Source organism: Miscanthus floridulus, chromosome 11 (assembly GCF_019320115.1).
Source record: "Miscanthus floridulus cultivar M001 chromosome 11, ASM1932011v1, whole genome shotgun sequence".
NCBI classification, from domain to species: domain Eukaryota; kingdom Viridiplantae; phylum Streptophyta; class Magnoliopsida; order Poales; family Poaceae; genus Miscanthus; species Miscanthus floridulus.
The window spans coordinates 20,305,078-20,323,198 of NC_089590.1; the positions used below are offsets into that span (position 1 = coordinate 20,305,078).

Genomic DNA, 18,121 nt, shown 5'->3' on the forward strand with positions numbered 1-18,121 from the left:
TGGTGAAGACAACCTCGGAGGTGGTTTCGAGATCGAATTTGCTATTGTAGGTGTTGGCGTGGTTGGCGCAGAATCGATCTGCACTGACTCGATGATCTCTCCATCTCCGTCAGCATTGATGACCCAGGAGATTGATCCGACCGTAAAGATCTGGCTAGGCTTTGGAGAGGATGAAGAGCCTACAAAATGTACCATCTTGTTCGTCATAGAAACAGCACGCACACCCCTACCTAGCGCGCCAACTGTCGACAAAAGATGCTCGGTAGTCCTCCAAGGGGTATCCCAGGAAGATAGATTGATCGATAGAGGTGCATGTAATCAAGAACAAGAAGGTAACAGAGACACAAGAGTTAGATAGGTTTGGGCCGTCAGCACAACGTAATACCCTACACCTGTGGTCTGTTGGTTTGTATTGGCTATCATATGATATTGCGTGTGTTTTGAGGGGTCCCCTACCTGCCTTATATAGCTGGGGGTAGGGTTACAATTCGGTTAGATCTAGGAGATAACCGGTAAGTAACAACAAATTACAGGGATCATGGGATCGTAACATATCCTAACAGATTACACCGTATCTTTAGGATATCTTCTCGGTGTCTTATGGGGCGCTCTGAGCAGTGCCGTGCTCCACAAGGCTTTGACTTGTGGGCTAGACCACCCCTGGTGGTGCAGCCCATGTAGTCTGCCATGGGTATTTGGGGTCGTACCCCCACACTGACCCAGCCAAGCATGCTTGCTCTGACAAGAGTGAGCATGCCGCACTGACCCCTTAAGGACCGAGGGGATAGCGGTCACCTCGATCCGGTCAGATGCCATCCCTTCACCACACAGCATGGACAAGACAACACCGCATGGCGGCGATGGCTAGGCATGACGCCCACCATCCAAATACGGCCCGATAAGACATATGTACGATTCTACCCACTAAGGGATGGGATCCATGATGGAGGACTTGACTTGGAGGCCATCCAGACCAGCGAAAGCCATGACCCTAGAGTTCAGGATTGTGGCCATCAACTCCACAAGATGACCAGGTGATCGATGACCTGGGAGTGGCTACCAACTCCTATATGATGCCCCCAGAAAACTAGGAGGCGATGATGAAGACCATAGTGGAGACCACATCGCATAGGACGGCTGGTGAACCACCATCATGCCTACATTGTAGCCATGGCTGGCACAGTTGCACCATGCCACACCTTACCATGACGTGGGAACAAGACCATGATGACAACCACGCCTAGACATGCACCACAAGACGACATAGCTTGCAAGCCAAGTTAGCTAGGCTCCTCCTTTAGGCTCACGACCCCTCGATCGGGAGAACCTTCTTCTTTGTACATCCCTGGCCCTTAACTCTATATAAGGGTAGCCAAGGCACCACCCCAAGGGGGAGACACACATTCTCATTTTCTTCACACCACCAGACTCCTGAAGCTTCCCTTCGGGCAGTTCATCTCTTAGCTCTAGCTCTCCTACCTCTTCCACCATTCTTGCACCCCCATTGTAAGAACTTTGGAGCATTCAAGCAAGAAACATGCACTCAATCATCTCTGAGACTAAACATAGGGCTCTGGCCTGAACCAGTATAAATCCTCATGTCTTTTAAATGCTACTATCATCTCTCTAGAGCAGCGTGGCAATCGTATAATTTTACTAGTCCGGTTTACAAAACACTAACACACTATATTTGGAGGGGCCACCCCATGAACTCCAAGTTAAGAATACTAAGGCCCCCATAATCAAGGGGTCACTACACCTTATCCCAAGCGACCAGGCAAGAACCTCCATTTACTTGTTTCTGTCCCTTCCAGATGAAAGCTCTTACGTATTTCATCAATAGACCGAATAAACCACTTAAGAACCTTAATAGTGACCAACACGTAGATGGGAATAGTAGATAGCACAAAATGTACCCAAGTAACTATACCAGCCATATTCATGAGGGATGCCTTCCATGCCGGTAGTTTATCACCAATTCTTTCTATCCACAATAGTAACTCAGCCTTCTTGAATTGTTTGCTCGAGCCCGGCAATCCCAAATAAGTGCAAGGAAAAGCAGCAGGTGTATAGGGCAAAGTTGATGACACCATCTCCATATGGGATGATGGATCACATCTGATAGGAATGACATAACTTTTTTTGTAGCTTACAGTGAAGACCGGATGCCTCACCAAATTATGAAGAATTTCCAGTGCCAGGCCCATCTCTTCCTCGACTGGCTGGATGGACAAGGCAACATCATCAGTGTAGAGTGAAATGCACTGCCCAAGATTACGCCGAGATAGAGGTTGTAAAAGTTCCAGCTCTCTGGCCTTTGTAAATAAACTGTTTAGGACATCCATCACCAATATAAAAAGCATGGGCGAGAGGGGTCTCCCTATCAGAGCCCTCGTTGGTGCCTGATCACATCTCCGAGCTCTCCATTGAGCAGCACCCAAATTGAAGATGTAATGAGAAGATTTAAAACCAGGTTACACCAAACCTGTCCAAATCCCAAGTGCACTAGAATTTCTAATAAAAAAAGCCAAGAGACTGGGTCAAAAGCTTCGAATATGTCAAGCTTTAGAAATATACTTGGGACTTGTTGTCAATGGAGAAGCGTGATTGTTTGCTGTACTAAAATGTATTTGTCATGGATACAATGACCATGGATAAAGGCGCTCTGGTTTGCAGATACCAATCTGTCTAGGAAAGGTGCTAATTAGTTGGCCATAATCTTTGATATTAGCTTCACAAAACTATGTATAAGGCTAATCGGCCAGAAGTCTTTGGGTAAAAGTGCCTCTGCCTTCTTGGGTATGAGTGTGAGGTAGGCTAAGTTGAGAAGCCAAAGGTTGCGCTTCACCTTGCTGTAGCGTTATGATGGTGGCCATGAACTCAGCCTTGATCCGATGCCAACAAGTTTTTAGTGGTAAAACCTACTTGTGTACCCATCCAAGCCAGGAGCTCTCTTCTATGGTCATCTGCTATTTTTAGTAGAAAAATGAATAAAAGAAATATTTAATGTTGTGCCAAATTTTGTTGGGTTCATATTTTGCTGTCCATGCCTTGTCAACAAGAATCCTGCATCAGAACAATCCGATGTCCCCCAACGGCTACTGTGTCATAATAGAAGAACTAGTCGTTACTGACAGAAAGTGTAGCGCATGCTCTGATGGAACTCATGGGATCATTCTAATCCACTCAAACGCTCTCTAGAACCACACTAAGTGCCATCAAAATGGGAGCCTTTGCTCCAATGGGTCTGAACCGCTTGATCCGATGCACTATTGAGCAAACCCTAGCTGATAGCTCTTAGTGGCATATATTCCGATGTGACCCACTGGTAAAGATGGCAATCGGGTAGGTCCAGACCAAGACCCATGGGTTTTAGACCTGACGGGGGTGGGGCGGGTCTATTTTTGCCCCCGCACGTCTCGGGTTCGGGGACCCAAATCAGGGTGGGTACGGTCATGGGTTTTATTATTCAACCACAGGTCCCTATGGGTCCCTAAAGTCATGGTCCAGCCCACTCCCTCCAACTGGCCCCACCTCATACCATCCTACGTCCTCATGCGTGGTGCTCCACCATTGCCATCCATGTCCATGGTCTGCCGCAACCGCAAGCCACACATCTCCCGACTATAGTGGTCCAGGTCCCGCCTAACCCCATCACTCTTGCCCTCCCTCAGACCCACGCCAAAACCCTTGACCTCAAAGAGCACCTACGTGCTGTTGGCCATGGACATGGCATCAATGTTGGAGGTGTACCATTACGATCGGCTGAAAGGTCCTAAATGGCTAGAGGTGGGTGAATAGCCTAATTAAAAATTCTACAAAGCACTAGAGCAAAGTGTTAGACACAAATATGGCGATAAGCATTTTTTCTCTAGCTCTACAAAGTGCTATGCAAACCACCTACTGAATGCTAGTTTCTATAATCTCTATAGAGTAAAATGCACCCTGGGCCCTCAAACTTTTGATGCCTTCCCATCCACGTCCTCAAACTATGAAAGCAACTATCCAGGTACCTCATCTTTTGCCATGACACATGGATGGTCCAAAGGCAGCCACGCCAGCCACTCAATCTAACGTGGTCATGCCACTATGGCGTATGGAAGTTGAGGCCATGGTAATTTAGCAAAACACCCCCTACGCTTGATTTGTTCATCACTCCCAACTCCATCCATTCTCTTCCACATTCTTCCACTGTTAGGGTTCTTAGTGGGAACAAGCTAGCTAGACGTGGCTTCCACCTATACTGACGTGCTTGTGCACCATCGGCCATCGCACTCGCTCCTCACCTCACCTCTTTCTATATAGGCTCCATTCTAGTAGTCCACTGGTCCACAACATTAGTTTCCCATAGTTTCACCACATCAAGAACTGGACAAGATTGGACACGCACCACCATGAGCATCAGAGCATGCCGGCTAGCGGATGAGGCAACCGCGACGATGCGCCCATGCACGTGGTGATGCTCCCGTGGCTCTCCTTCGACAACATCGTCTCATTCACGTAGCTGGCGCAGAGGCTACTAGCCTCCTCCTATGTCTGTGTCATGTTCATCACGGCCACCAGGAATGTCCCGCAAGTTGAGACCATGCTGTCATTCGCCAGCGGGGTAGTCATCGTGCCGCTACGCCTGCCCCGCGTGCCGGGGCTTCCGAAAGGCGCTGCTAGCATGGTAGAGCTCTCGCCCAACGGCGCTAAGCTGCTCAAGGTTACGCTAGATGTGGCCCGGCCCTAGGTTGCCGCACTGCTAGCCTTTGCTCTGCCCGGACATTGTGCTGGTCGACTTCGCCACCCCATGGGCCTCCGAGGATGCCACGGCGCTAGGCGTCAAGTCGTTCCACTTCAGCGTCTTCTTTGCTGTCACGGGTTCCTACCTCGTCATCCCCGCACGCTACCCCCACTGGGCGAGGTCGCCGCCATCAATGCATGACCTCTTGTCTTTCCCCGTAGACTTTCTCAGCTCCTCCCTGCTCGCTGCCACCGTCGTTTCGGTGTACTAGGCTGCCAACTTCTCCTATGTGTTCGCTAGCTTTGGCGACCAGTCCTCTATATATGACCACACTATGGCTAGCATCCGGCCCAACGATGGCATCATGCTCAAGACTTGTGCTGAGATGGAGGGCGCCTACGTACGTGGACTACCTCGTTGCCCAGTTTCTGGAAGCCTGTGCTGGTGGTGGGGCCACTGGTGCTGGACCCTCTGTGGGGGTGTTGTAGGATGAGCGCCGGGCCACCTAGCTGTCCGTGTTCCTAGACGGCGCCGATGTCTTCGCCTTGTTCGACAGCGAGATGTTCCTTCCAACCGAAACAGTGATAGAGCTCCTCCTAGGCCTCAAGGCCACCAACCGCCCGTTCCTCGCCAACGACGAGCCAAGAACCCTAATAGACGAAGAATGTGAAGAGCACGAGTTTTTTTTGCTAAATTGCCATGGCCTCATCTTCCATATGCCATGGTGGCATGGCCATGTCAGATTGAGTGGCTGGCGTGGCTGCCTTTGGACCGTCCATGCACCATGACAAAAGATGAGGGACCTAGATAGTTGCTTTCATAGTTTGATGATGCAGATGGGAAGGTGTCAAAAGTTTGAGAACCTAGGGTGCATTTTACTCATCTCTCTCTCTCTATATATATATATATATATCACACACACAATCAAGATAAGTCTCTACTACTACAACTAGTGAGCTAGCAAAAGACTAGTTACAACTAATTACAACTAGACTACTCAACTAGCAAAATAAGCAAGCACTACCACTAGAAAAGTATATCAATGAAACTAATGCAAGTGATAGAGGGCAATACCGAACTGGCCAAGTGTCCAATGAGAAATCCAAGGAGACAATGAGACACAAGATTTATCCCATGGTTTGGTTGCATGCCGGCAACTTAGTCCATGTTGTGATGATGCACTCACTTGGTGGTTCATGCGCTAATAGGCATCACATGCCTAGCCCTACACAAGGGCACCATAAGAACCAACCACAAGAGAGGGTACACAAGCTACGAGCAATTTACTAGAGTTGCCTTTCACGACTCCCATGGGGAATAGGCACAAGAACCCCCACACAAATCACCGATTAGAGCCGGAGACAATCACCACCCTCCGCTCAATGATCACCACTGCTCTAAGCCATCTGGGTGGCAGCAACCACCAAGAGTAATAAGAGAATCCATAGCCGATGCAACCACAAGTGCCACTAGATGCGATAATGCGATGCAAATGCACTTTGGATACTCTCCTGGCTCACTAGATGATAAACAAATCAAGAGAGATGAGTGCGAGACTTGCTTCTCAACTCTAGGGGGTGTACAAGGTCTCAAATGGCCAAGAGAGCCACCCCAAGCCAAACAACTCACTTAAATAGGCGTTCACACCTCGAGCTAGCTGTTACTCAGAAACTAGCCGATAGTCGGACCAGTTTGTAGTGGCGCCAGACCGGTCTGACCCATAGATTGCTGCCACATGCCCATGCCTTTGAACCCATGCCATCTGACAGACCACTACGCAGTGATCCAGTGTGGTCCGACTGACGATGCCAACTGGTCGGATGCCTGCGTTGCAGCTAGAACATTGGGTTGGGCCGGTCCGACCCAACCAGTCCGACTGCCCCCTGCTGCAGTCCAAGAGCAAACCCTTGCTCTCTGTCTCTCGCGCGCAGTTAGGGGACGGTCAGACTGGTCCAACCTAGTCGTGAACTAGTCTGACCGCCTTGTTTCTTCTTTTTAGTTCGATTCTCACCACCATTATGCATGTGTGCCAACTCCAAGTGTTCCAACACTTGTGTGCGTGAGTTAGCAACGTTATATTAGCTCACTAGGTTTCAAATGCATATGCAACGAGTTAGATCACCTAGTGGCACTTGATAACCGCATCAACCATGAATTATCCTCTCTTCATAGTACAACTATCTATCCTAAACCTGATCACGCACTCTATTGCATCTTGACTGGCAAAAGAAAAGCCTAGCTTATACCTTTGCCCTGTCTCCATGGTGGCTTTAGCTTTTCTCCTTCTTTTTTTCAAGTTGGAGCACTTTATCACCATCTTTTGGCCATCTCCATCACATGAGTGCCATCTGGCTCCATCACTTGGACTTGGACTTGGACTCACCTATCTCATTTATACACTTATAGCATAAGGTTAGTCCAATAGGTTTCATCAATTATCCAAAACCAAACTAGGGCTTTCACCAGCGCAGGCTCCTTGGCTTCCTCCTCTCCGCCGGCGGCGGAAGCAGCCGCGCCCTCGATCTCTCCTGTGTCGACCTCGACGCCATCAGCACCGACTATGCTCTCCTCAGTCCTCTCACTGCCACGCCCCTACAGCTGTTCCCCTTCTATCGTAAGGACGAAGACGACGACCGGGTCCCTGCGGGTTTTGGATGCACGCCGGGTTCGGGGTCGGGGCTGATTTTTCACCCGTAAGTCATTTTGGGTTCGAGGTGGGTTCTAGACTCGGGTTTTGGGTGCGGGTCCACGAATGCTTCACCCGGCCCTGACCTGCCCTATTGCCATCTCTGCCCACTGGGACAACCCGATGCTTCCAAGACTTCTCTAGTTGCTCTCTACATAGCATCGGAATGGTAGGCATTGCTCCCATGCCTCTCTCACTCTAAAGGTTCTCTCACTTGGATGCTCTGTTTTCAGCAAGCCTAGCCGAAGACCTCGAGCACATAGCATATGCTCCAAAGGTTAGCACCTTTACAATCCGATGCTACTACAATCACACCATTCACTTCCAATTCAAGCACTTTTGTGAATGAGATTGCTTCTAGCTAATTTTTGGGCCTTCTCCGAGCTACCTAGTGCTAAGTTTGACAAGTGTGCACACACCGCACCTAAAACATTAGATTCACCTATGTCAAGCTATTAGTTCATACCTCATTTATAGTATGGCCAAAGAAAAAAAGTCCCAAACTACTCTAAATATCTCCTAACTCCAAACGACACTTACAACTAGTCTGTCTTTAAACTTGTCCATCCTTTGAAAACTGAAACAAACTCTGTCGATAGGGGCATGAAAATAATTGATTGCCCAAACAATCATCATTATTGTGACCTAATACATAATGCCTCTGCAAAAATACGTTAGTCACAATAATCTTGTGTATTCATTAATCACAAAAACCCAACTTGGCATATATGCTTTCAGGCTTAACCGCTTAAGAGAATGGGATACCGGAGAAGTCTCGGAAGCACTCACCAGGACGGCGCATGGCGATGGCAGGCCGTGGACTTCAAGTCTCGGATAGGACAGTACGGGCACTTGGCGGATGGGGTAGCTGGCCAGCTACTTGGCATGCCTGACGTCGGTGGACTAAAGGAGCGTGTGCATGTGGCCACGCGGGGCGGTGCCGCGGTGGGGGGTGCCGCTCAGCAATGGGACGACCACACTAGGATGGGGAAATAGCTGGGGGGGCCCACTTGGGCCTCGTAGCTCACGCAAAACGCGTAGTCACCCTAAAAGTGTCATGGTCGCGGGGGTCGCGGTCACTCCGATCGTGGCCTAGGCGAGATGGCAAGCGAATTATGGGCGCCTGGGCCAAACTTCTCATGGGTTGCTGAGTACTAAAAATGTTTGGGCCACATTCCACAGTAGTCTTGGGCCTACCTGGACTATCGACTAGGCCCGCCTCTATCTATGACTTGATTCAAATCGATCTGCACATTATCTCACACGTGTATATATCATGCAACAATACCAAATCATCATGCTGTAGAAAGCATATATAAACAATAAATGCATATTGTTGATGTCAAAATTTAATTACTTTGCAATGTTAGTTTCATATTAAATCCAATTTTGACCATGTGATCTCACAACAATTAGTTATTGTATATCTTTTCGGGCAGTGATGGAGGGGGCCGTGCAATGAAGAGCCTTCTACCTTGCTTTGCCGTGGATATCCTTTGCAAGTCGCACCTGCCGGCCCCGCTAGCAATCTGCCATGGATGCCAAACTCAACAGCACTGAAGAGGGCGAGAGGGCTATATGAGCCTCAGTAGCACCTCAGGTTTTGTGTTCAACTTCCTGTGGGAACGAATTTTCTAGAATTTAGCAGCGTTTATGCTTTCAGTGGTAGGCGACGTTTCCATCGACAACAATGTATTTTTGGTGACTCCATCAATCTCGAGGAGGGTTTGCGTACATGTGTTGATATGTGTTGAGTGTGCATGCATTGTGAGTGTTTGAGTGTAATAAAAAAAAAACAACACTGAGAAGAGACCGCATTTTGGTGGTTGGGCCTTTTGTGGGCCGAGCCCCCGAGCGATTAGCAATTAGGCAGCCCATGCGTATCTGCTATTCGGCTGTGTGCTCTGACCCTGATGCACGACGCTAGCGCATCACTGGCTACCGGAACACGCCGGGAGCCCACGACGACGACGCTGCGCACGGGCGGAGGGGCCACCGGCCGACCGTCGGCGTCCGCTGTGCCGCTGCCGTCGCGGTCTCGTGAACGCTACGCGGGGACTAGTGACCAACTGGCCATGCATCGGTGAACTGTCGGTGCATGATTGCCCTGAACACGGCACACGGTCCGACTGCGAGAGACCGAGCGGGAACAAGCATGCAGGATCAGGCAAGGAGCTTATTACTTGTTTATTAATTCATTTGTTCAATTGTTTTGTTTAGCTGATTGTTTCATTATTAGTTGATTACTTACTTAATTTTGTTGGTTGGTTTTGGTAGCACGGCTAAAACGAAAGGTATTGATCGGAAAATAAAGGACAATGGCGACACCAAAATGAGGTATTTCTTACACTGAATTCGTGGCGCCACTGTGTTTAGTGTTTATGCACCAGTGATGGTCCAGGGGGGAATAAGACAGTGATTTCAACGTGGCAGAGTAGCCGTTGTGAAAGCGATTAAGAAAAGGATCAACAAGATTTTTCTTTAACCACAACAGAGCTCTAACAAATGGATTTGTTACAACCAAGAGCTTCCGGATGCAGAAAAAGAGGCTTCAATCTTCAGGAAAACAAAAGGCTTTCTATATGCAGCTTGACACGGCACCAGCTTAGTTACACACATAAAACCTAGAAATAATTCACTGCAAAGTAAAATAATACAAGATCAAAAAAAAATTATCAGAAAAACTGGACAGTGAAGGCGCCTGTTCAGATACGCAAATATACCTTTTTCATGCTTTCTGAATTTTTACAACTGTCCTTACGAGTGCCAGCGTTGCTCAAATCTATCTCCTGTCACAGAATTTAGAGCAAATGTGAAGCTCTTTTAGATGACATAATTATAAAGTATTGATTTGGCTAGATTGCTGGAAACATTTCAGTCACATCCACAATACTGAACATAAAGAAAATAGTACAGCATATTCTGAATACAAAACAACAATGATAATCAGCATGTTCGTTTCGGCTTATACGATCGTGGATTAGCATGTTCGTTTCAGCTTATACGATCGTGGATTATAAGCTGCAACAGTATTTTTCTCTCACACCAAACTAGCCAGCAGTACTTCTGACTTATAATCCACGATCGTTTAAGCCGAAACGAACAGGCTGAATAACCATACTGCCACTATCATTCTGCATTTGAAAAATGAATTTATGCATAATTGAGGTATGAGTGGCCAAACGGTGAAAAGATGTACCTTTTAACTGGAATCTAACAATCAAGGCATAGCAAGTGCCGAACATTCCCACCCATGTTGGTGTCTAGGGAAGGGAGTTTATACACAGCCTAGCGCTCACATACATTTTGCAATCAGGTTTTTTCAAACCCACAGGACTTCAGGACACAAGTGGAGAGACTCTAAACTGCACCAGGCCTCCCCTTCAGTCTAGGAATTGACAATGCCACACAAAAAAAGAACAATTTTGAATCATTTTAGCATTGCCAAATCCTTGTGCAACAATGGCATCAACTGGCACTCTAATGGAATGTTTGGTTTGGTAATCAACCCATTCTAGATGGGGTGATGCATCATGAGTCCATTTACTAGTTTTTTCTCGAATACGTAGGGGACTTGCGTATCATTGTATTAAGAACTCAACACACCCAAAACCCCCAAAGGAGCCAAGACGCCACAAGAAATACCTGAAGAAAACAGAAGAACAAAAACGATGACAATGGCGACCCAGCTAAACACAAACCACTGTATTATCTAGCAGCGACCTCTACTCTAAGTAAGCTAACCCACTAGCACCAGCTAGGCACCAGAGATTAGCCTCTTCACAAATCTGCTTATAAGAATAAGTTGCACATTGAGAGCAGCTCCATTAAACACTACATCATTACGGCGCTTCCACACGGACAAGGCAACCAAAATAATTAGTGAATTCAGCCCTCTCTTGTAGTTGTTAGGGAACAAATCCAGAATACGCATCCACCAGACATGGAGGGTCCTTGTCATCAGGGAGTGGAGAGAAATCCTGTAGCCCATAGCGGCAGAAGACAAGGGACCAGGTTTGCCTGGCAACCACGCACCCACAAAGGATATGATGGATGGTATCATCTTCCTTGTCACATAGGGGACACTGAGCAGGATAAGGTAAACCTCTCTTGGCCTGTCTATCTGCAGTCCAGCATCTATTATGGAAAGCAAGCCAGAGGAAAAATTGACACTTCTTCAGCGCCCAAGTATTCCAAATGAGTTTCCAAGGTTCAAACTGCACTGAACCAAAGAAGAGAGCATAATAGGCAGACTTGGCTGAGTACTGTCAAGAGGCAATGATAAGTGAGGTTGCAGCTGCACATTCAAAACAAGATCCCAGACATCAATATATTCTGACATAGCAGCCACAGTGAGGGCACCTCATAAGTCCCTGGTCCAGAACATGTGCAACAGAGCATCAAAAACTGTGCGTCTTTTGGCTGAACACTTGGAGACCAGAGCAAAAAGGTGAGGATCAAATTGCTCAATGGACTGGCCATGCAGCCACTTATCAGTCCAAAAAGAGAGTAGATTTTTCCTATGTTACATGGATACGTCCAGGAAGGCGCGTATCGCGTATCCGATACGTATCGGATACGGATACGTGTCTGATACGCCTAGGATACGTATCGTCGGAGTATCCGAATTTTAATAATTTTCGCGAATATTGGATACGTGGGCTGATACGTATCGGCCTTATGGGATACGGCCTGCCCAATAACAGAGTCACATATCCTCTGTCCCCGACGCCCTAGCCAGCGATGCCCGCACTCCTGCACGCCCGCGAGGCCGCGACTCGCGCTGCAACACCGCACGGTGATGGCGCATCCCCTGCTCGCCAAATCCTCCTCCCTCTTGTCCCCATCCGCCGCCACCGCCGCCGCCGGCTGGGCTGGTGCGGAGTAGACGGACGGACGGAGATCCGCGCGCCTCCGGCTCTGCTACGTCATCGCTACGCCGGCTCAAGGTCAGTTCCCTCTCCTCCCCCACCGCGGCCCGGGTCTCCCACGGCCCAACGACCCACCGCCGCCACCGCCGCGTGGTCCGTTGCATACTCGCTAGCTGCAGCTTGCTTCCCAGGGTTAGTTTTTTTTTTTTTTGAGATGGATTTGATGCGCTGCTAAATGTATGCAGTTCGTATTGATGAAGTTAGTCTTATTGATGAAGTGCAGTTCGTATTGATGAAGTGCAGTTCTTGTTGCTTTGCTTGTATGCAGTATTAGTCTGTACTCTGTTACTCCTGTTAGTGAAATTGCTAGTGTATGCAGTTCGTATTGATGAAGTTAGTCTTATTGATGAAGTGCAGTTCGTATTGATGAAGTGCAGTTCTTGTTGCTTTGCTTGTATGCAGTAGAGAGTAGATGGCGTCTCGAAATATGAGCAGTGCTAGTACTTGGAGTCTTGGAGAACTCGAGAATGGACAACTAAAGATTTGAAGAATGGAGATGCTTCCGGAGTTCCGGTCTTTGCTTTGGCTGGTACTTGCTATTGCAAGGTAATTTACTACTTTCACTCTTTCACAATTTTAATATGCGCTATTATCTATATTTATTTAAAAAACAGTAAAACGTATCCGCGTATCGGGTTTCTTAGAAAATTGCCGTATCCGCGTATCCGTATCCTTCCGATACCGATACGCGTATCCGTATCCGTGCAACTTAGGATTTTTCGTCACCGACAACAGTGAACACTGCCCTGGAGAAGAAGGCATGTACAGAAGGGTGTAACATGATCTTAAACTCTGCCCATGGCCTGTTTGGTTGGGTCTTTGCAAGCCACAACCATCTCATTCTCAAGGAACAGCCAAGGGATTTTAGACCATGTATACCAAGTCCACCCAGCTCTTTAGGCCAGCTAACTCTAGGCCAGGTGAGTAAACAATGACCCCCATTAGTTTCTCTTCCTCTCCATAGAAAACTCCTAATCTTGTCGATTTCCTTGAGATGGACTCTTAACTTGAGAGCCCAAGGGGGAAGATCCGAAGATATAGCCAGATAAATCACCATAGATGTCATCACAAATTGGACCATTACCAACCTCCCAGCTCTGTTCAGTAGATCAGATTTCCAACCTGGCAATTGGGCAGCAATGCGGTCTACAATGGGCTGAACTTGCGCTTTGTTCAATTTCTTAAACGAAAGCGGGAGGCCCATGTACTTGTAAGGGAAATCATTCCTAATACTAGTACTAATTATTAGCTTCTAAGGAATTAGATGGTGATGGATCAACTCATTCTATTCCACAATCCAAACAAAAAACTAAAGAATGAGATGATTATGGACCACTTTATTCCACAAACCAAACACCCCATAAATCATCTGTGTATAGCAAATATGCATCGCTAGAAATGATTTAATACAGCCATAGTCCAATACCTACAGTGCAACTACATGTTTGGTGAGAGTTCAGTCAGCTCACAAAAATAAAATATTATTGTTGGGGGAGGGCGACCCAGCTTGACCCCCGCCTGTCTCCCGACCCACGTTGTGGACCTTGTGACCTACCTCATATCGGGCCGTAACCCCCGCGACGAAGGTTTTTTCCTCCCGGTCTCCCCTTTTTCAGGTGCTTCGCGCAAGGCTCGTCTAAGGTCGAGAGGGAGCCCAGGACCGCCTGAGAGGGGGAGGGCCCCCAGGCCGAAGTGGCGAAGGTCCATCAGGAAGCGCGGGTACGCCAACGCCTGGAAGCGGCGGCTGCACAGTGCGTGCGGTTAGGGTTAGGAGTGGTTGGAAAGGGATACGGTGGATTACCTCACTACCCTTGGCCTCTGTATTGCGGTTGACGGTCTTACGTAAGGCTGGATGAAAAACTCGAAGCTCGTTAGCTCGCTCGGCTCGTGGCTGGCTCGACTCGGCTCGGCTCGGCTCGTGGCGGTCTTACGTAAGGCTGGATGAAAAACTCGAAGCTCGTTAGCTCGCTCGGCTCGTGGTTGGCTCGACTCGGCTCGGCTCGACTCGTTATGATAACGAGCCGAGCCGAGCCAAGATTTTAGCTCGTTAGCTATAACGAGCCAACTCGAGCCAGCTCGCGAGCTAAACGAGCCAAGCTTCCAGGAAAAAATGTATCAAAACTTATATTAGTTTTTGTATTACTTCATGTCTTGCACTTTACAATTGACTGGTAACTGGTCTAAACCCTATAAATTGATTGGTAACTGATCTAGATTCATTTCTTTTATATTATTATTATTCTCAAACTTTAGATAAATGCAAATATTATATTTTGTGTATTTTTTATACCTGGCTCGCGAGCTTATCGAGCCAGCTCGAGCTTTTAACGAGCCGAGCCAAGCTGGCTTTCTGGCTCGTTAGGATAACGAGCCGAGCCGAGCTAGCTCGTTATCTTAACGAGCCAGAACAAGCCGAGCCGAGCCAGCTCGTTATCCAGCCTTAGTCTTACGTCAACCCTTTTGTAATTTCATCGCGCCCCCGGGTATGAGCTATAAATACCCGGGGGCGCTCATGTACAGAGGGGGGATTTTTGGGCAATTTAATGTGCAATTAATCCGCATTCATTTCTTGTTCTCCCTACGGGATACCCTCGCTCATACGCTTGCGCTCTTTCCATTCCCTGTGGGAAACCCTCGGCCTCCCCCCGCGTAATCCCTAGCGAGGGTGGGAGGCTAGGAGTGACCCCACAATTATTAACTGATTCAACCACAAAAGGAGAGGGGGGTATTTAAAACCACTACATATAGTGACCTCGAAATCACAGATTTGCGAAACTACAAAAAAAAGTAGTAGGATGCTTTCTCTCCAGTAGCTTAATATTTTCATGAACTCCTAAGGTGAAATTCAAAGAAGAGTTCCATTAGCAAACATATAAAGTTTCACAATTTCTCGCTAAGCTTCATGATCTAGCAAATTAGTTTCTGCTGCTCCCTAAACTTGAATCTGGTTGCAGCACTGGACAGATTACAAAGTAAAGTAAAATAACTAGAAAAGTTAAGATGGCTCCAGTGCATTATACTCTGAGAAAACCTAAATCAGATGTATGCAACTAAACCCCTTATAAATAAAGATAGCTATGAAGTGCCAAGGTTGCAGGATTTGAATGTTTCACCTTAGAAAAACATCCAAGAAACGGTGAGCATGTTGGCTATTTTTATGTTAAGAACTTAAGATGCATTCACAAAGTATTTTTCAAATTAAATAATACAGGGTGGAGAAAGATGCGGCATTTATCATGAAGAAACTTTGTTAAATCTGAGAGTTTTCAGTTAAACCTTTGGACATTCTCTAATATAATGAGTAACAGCATATGTCATTAACCGATGCACTCAGACAAGACAGTTCATTAAAAATACAGCAAATATTTCATAATAATTTGGTAAATATAATGGGTTAAGCATACAGTGCCAATGAAACACAGTTCCATCGCAGTTCTAACCATGCATTCAGGCATTATCTCATTAAAAGTTTAAAACCATACATGGCAGGACTCAAAGAAAGAATCACAAGAGATGCAAAGAGGAATAGTTGCACACAAATTGGAAAACAGCATGGACTGCAAAGTGAATCACAAGTGGCTTGTGGTAGTAGTCTGAATCTGAACTAATAGGGGGTTAGACCTACACATGCTGCCCGATTTAGCAGGGCTTCAAGCCTTCAGCTCCTTGTTACAGTGTCACGAGGAATCAGAGCCAATGAAGCCAAAAAGACTGGCTTCACCGGCTCCCAGTTCATTTGCGGCAGGGAGAGAAAAATAGCTTCTATGAACAATGGGGCGAGGACAGAAAAATAGCTTCTATGAACAATGGGGCAACAAGAGAAAAAATAGCTTGTATGAACAGTGAGGTCCCTTTGAAGCCCTGCCAAACAAGGCAACCATACAAAAACTTTGCAGATATTGCCCACATGAGATTTGGGACCAAACAGCACATCAAACAGATACAATATTGCTGTCACCACCATCCTAGCTATCATCATAAATAAATTGCATGAAACCACACCTTTGGTCAAAATCGATGATATCAGTACAACTACCGCCACCAACTATACATCAAAAGATTACTGTAGGCAACAACTAGAATTCCTAAAGTAGGGAACCCAAACTAGATGCATTCCACCACCCAACACCGACACACAACTTTTCTTTTTCTCAATTTGCACCCAACTCATGCCGACTGATAGGAATCAAAGACACTGATCCAACCAAAACAAACAAGAATGGCCAACAAGAAACTAAAGTAAGAATGACCAACAAACAAGAGAACAAGAAACTTAAGTGTGGGATAACCTGTCCAGTCCTCTCATAATAGTCGTTGAGCGCCCACTGGTACTTGGACTGGTCCAGCCCGAACCATCTCGAGATGTGCTCGTCCAAACTCGCGTGTGCTAAACCAGGAAAATATTTTGCTCACAGATCAAAATTCAAAGTCACAAACGTTAAAATAAAAATAAATCAGAGCAATTAAACACGAAGGATTCTCTTCCAAATCACCTTCTTGCACGCGTGCAACCGCGTCCCAGAAGAACGCGAGCAGCGATCCGTCCGACCCTTCCGACGCCTTCGCGAACTGCAACGGCGGCACCTGGACCGGTGGCAAGGAGCGGGAAGAGAGCTTTGGTGCCTGCAGCGGCGTTGAGACCGACTTTACGGGCGGCGGCGTTACCTGGACCAGCGGGGGTCGGGAGAGCTTCTGAGAGACCGTCTTGACAAGCGGCGGCGGTACCTGGAGCAGCGAGGGTCGGGAGAGCTTCTCCGCGGGAAGCGGCGGAGAGACTGTCTTGACAAGCGGCGGCGTGGAGACCGAATAAACAGGTGCGGGAGGAGGGGCCGTCTGCGCCGGCGGCGATTCAGGGGAGTCCTCGGCGCGGGGACTCGTCGGGGGCGTAGAGAACTCGGACCTCGGGCTCTCCGGCTCCGCCGGTGGCGTGACGAACACCGTGAGGTTGCCCGACTTGCCGATCACCGGCGGCGGGTGCGGGATGGAGGCCATTGCTGGAGCTGAGGGGCTCGGAGGACGGAGGAGGAGCTAGGGTATGGGAGGAGAAGCGGGCGCTAGTGCGAGAGGAGTGAGAAGGCCGCGAGTGTGAGACGCCAATGCCGACGGGTATGGGGACCGAACATTTTGTTAGGTAACTCAACGATTTTAAGAATCCAGTAGTAGATAAAAAAAAAAATCGGATGTGTTTTTATTGGATTCTGTGTTCATACACGCAGTACATGTTAAAATCTTCTAAAATCTACGTTTGGACGGCATTTTGAGATTCTGTGAATTTCTTATCGGGATTCTTGAAATTCCATTGTATTCGAAACGGGCCTTAAGCATCTTTTCTTTTTCCCGTCCGCTTTTGAAAGTTTAATTTTCGTTCAAAATAAATGAGGCAGGTGTTCCCGTTGGAAAAAAAGGTGACTGCGAGGACATTAAAAACAATATGACATGTCAGTGGCAATACGGTAGCTACGTACTCTATTGGGAGGTAACCGCTCGACCTCTAGATCCTCTGCAGAGCACCTAAGGGGTGAAGGCCGAGGTGGGGGCACAGGAGAAGGAGGGGAACCATCACCGAAAATGACAAAACTAGAGGAATAGTAAATTCAGTAATAAAGGGACATTAATTCATCGTGCATAGCAATAGTGTCCCCGGATATTTATAGCTCATACCACGGGCATAGCAAAATTACATTCACCCCAGGTTGACTAGCCTAACCTCTACGGGCACTTAGGGGCAACGCGGTCATTAATCACCCCCAAGTCCAACTACCCACTTAGACGCTGTTA

General features: G+C 47.5%; 1 protein-coding gene and 1 pseudogene across 4 annotated transcripts; one reads left to right on the plus strand and one right to left on the minus strand.

Moving 5' to 3' along the window:
* The first annotated feature begins 4,408 nt into the window (after positions 1-4,408).
* LOC136491699 (anthocyanidin-3-O-glucoside rhamnosyltransferase-like) lies at positions 4,409-5,514 on the plus strand (annotated as a pseudogene).
* A 4,231-nt stretch (positions 5,515-9,745) lies between these two features.
* Positions 9,746-17,457, minus strand: LOC136494611 (extensin-1-like). Of its 4 annotated transcripts, none has more exons than XM_066490776.1 (5): positions 17,069-17,457; positions 16,837-16,927; positions 16,633-16,730; positions 10,136-10,201; positions 9,746-10,050 (listed from the first exon to the last, which is right to left on the minus strand). In XM_066490776.1, the coding sequence occupies exons 1-5, from the start codon at positions 17,333-17,335 to the stop codon at positions 10,048-10,050; spliced, it is 525 nt and encodes a 174-aa protein (XP_066346873.1). In that variant the 5' UTR covers positions 17,336-17,457; the 3' UTR covers positions 9,746-10,047. The 4 variants fall into 4 exon arrangements, with proteins under 4 accessions (XP_066346873.1, XP_066346872.1, XP_066346871.1 ...); XM_066490775.1 differs by having other exon boundaries at positions 16,837-16,966; XM_066490774.1 differs by having other exon boundaries at positions 17,009-17,457.
* Positions 17,458-18,121: the final 664 nt, after the last annotated feature.

What these genes read in the sequence shown, in the direction of transcription:
- LOC136494611 (XM_066490772.1), bottom strand. Translation starts at nt 17,335, where the DNA reads ATGGCCTCCATCCCGCACCCGCCGCCGGTGATCGGCAAGTCGGGCAAC. An exon ending in GGTTGCACGCGTGCAAGAAG is followed by an intron (nt 16,731 to 16,836) that starts GTGATTTGGAAG and finishes TTCCTGGTTTAG; the next exon opens with CACACGCGAGTTTGGACGAG. An exon ending in ATTATGAGAGGACTGGACAG is followed by an intron (nt 10,202 to 16,632) that starts GTTATCCCACAC and finishes ATTCTGTGACAG; the next exon opens with GAGATAGATTTGAGCAACGC.